Source organism: Colobus angolensis, unplaced genomic scaffold (genome assembly GCF_000951035.1).
Source record: "Colobus angolensis palliatus isolate OR3802 unplaced genomic scaffold, Cang.pa_1.0 Scaffold1114, whole genome shotgun sequence".
NCBI lineage: Eukaryota > Metazoa > Chordata > Mammalia > Primates > Cercopithecidae > Colobus > Colobus angolensis.
The window spans coordinates 1-710 of NW_012112187.1; the positions used below are offsets into that span (position 1 = coordinate 1).

The 710-nt window shown below is 36.1% G+C and overlaps 1 protein-coding gene across 1 annotated transcript in view; it reads left to right on the top strand.

Moving 5' to 3' along the window:
- Nucleotides 1-216: 216 nt before the first annotated feature.
- Nucleotides 217-710, top strand: part of LOC105522777 (inaD-like protein) — a gene marked incomplete at both ends in the record, with an annotated part of 10,199 nt that continues 9,705 nt past the window's right edge. The window contains one exon of the mRNA XM_011957382.1: nucleotides 217-378. Within this exon, the coding sequence (XP_011812772.1) occupies nucleotides 217-378 (162 nt within the window). The remainder of the gene's footprint in view (nucleotides 379-710) is intronic.

Genomic DNA, 710 nt, shown 5'->3' on the forward strand with positions numbered 1-710 from the left:
ATGCAAAGATTTAGCCTTAGATTTTAAAATTTTTAAGGATTTCTAACATTTTTATTTGCATATTATTTTATCATAATATGATTAAAATGAGTCCCTTTGTTTACAGGGAAAATAAAATGATGTCCTATTTTCATTTGGTAGATTGATATAAATAAGAGATTTTTGTTTTTTCATTTGAGGCTACCTCAGTTCTGACTTATCCCCTTGTCTTCCTAGGTCAATGGCACGCAGCTCTATGGAAAATCTCGCCGAGAAGCAGTCTCTTTTCTTAAAGAAGTGCCACCCCCTTTTACTTTGGTTTGCTGTCGGAGATTGTTTGATGATGAGGCTTCTGTAGATGAACCAAGGCGCACTGAAACCTCTCTTCCTGAGATGGAGGTACTAAATGAATATAGTGCGGTTCCCATAGGCATGCCCATTCATCAAAGATGCCCCGAAGACTGTACTGCAATATGAAGAGAGGGGAAACCATTCCGCTCTGCTCTTTTTTTACTTGACTAAGGCAACAATGCATAGCTTTTCAAGTTAGTACTCTTCATTTAACATCAAAAAATGCTTTCCTTCCCTTTCCTTGACATGTTGGCAACATTGATGTACATGCATTTTGATTTTAGAGAATCTTTTTTTTTAGTAATTGCCTGGATTCATTACTTTTGGCTTCCAGTTCAACTCAGTTTGTCTTATATAATGTTAAGATGTTTGTGAGTGTT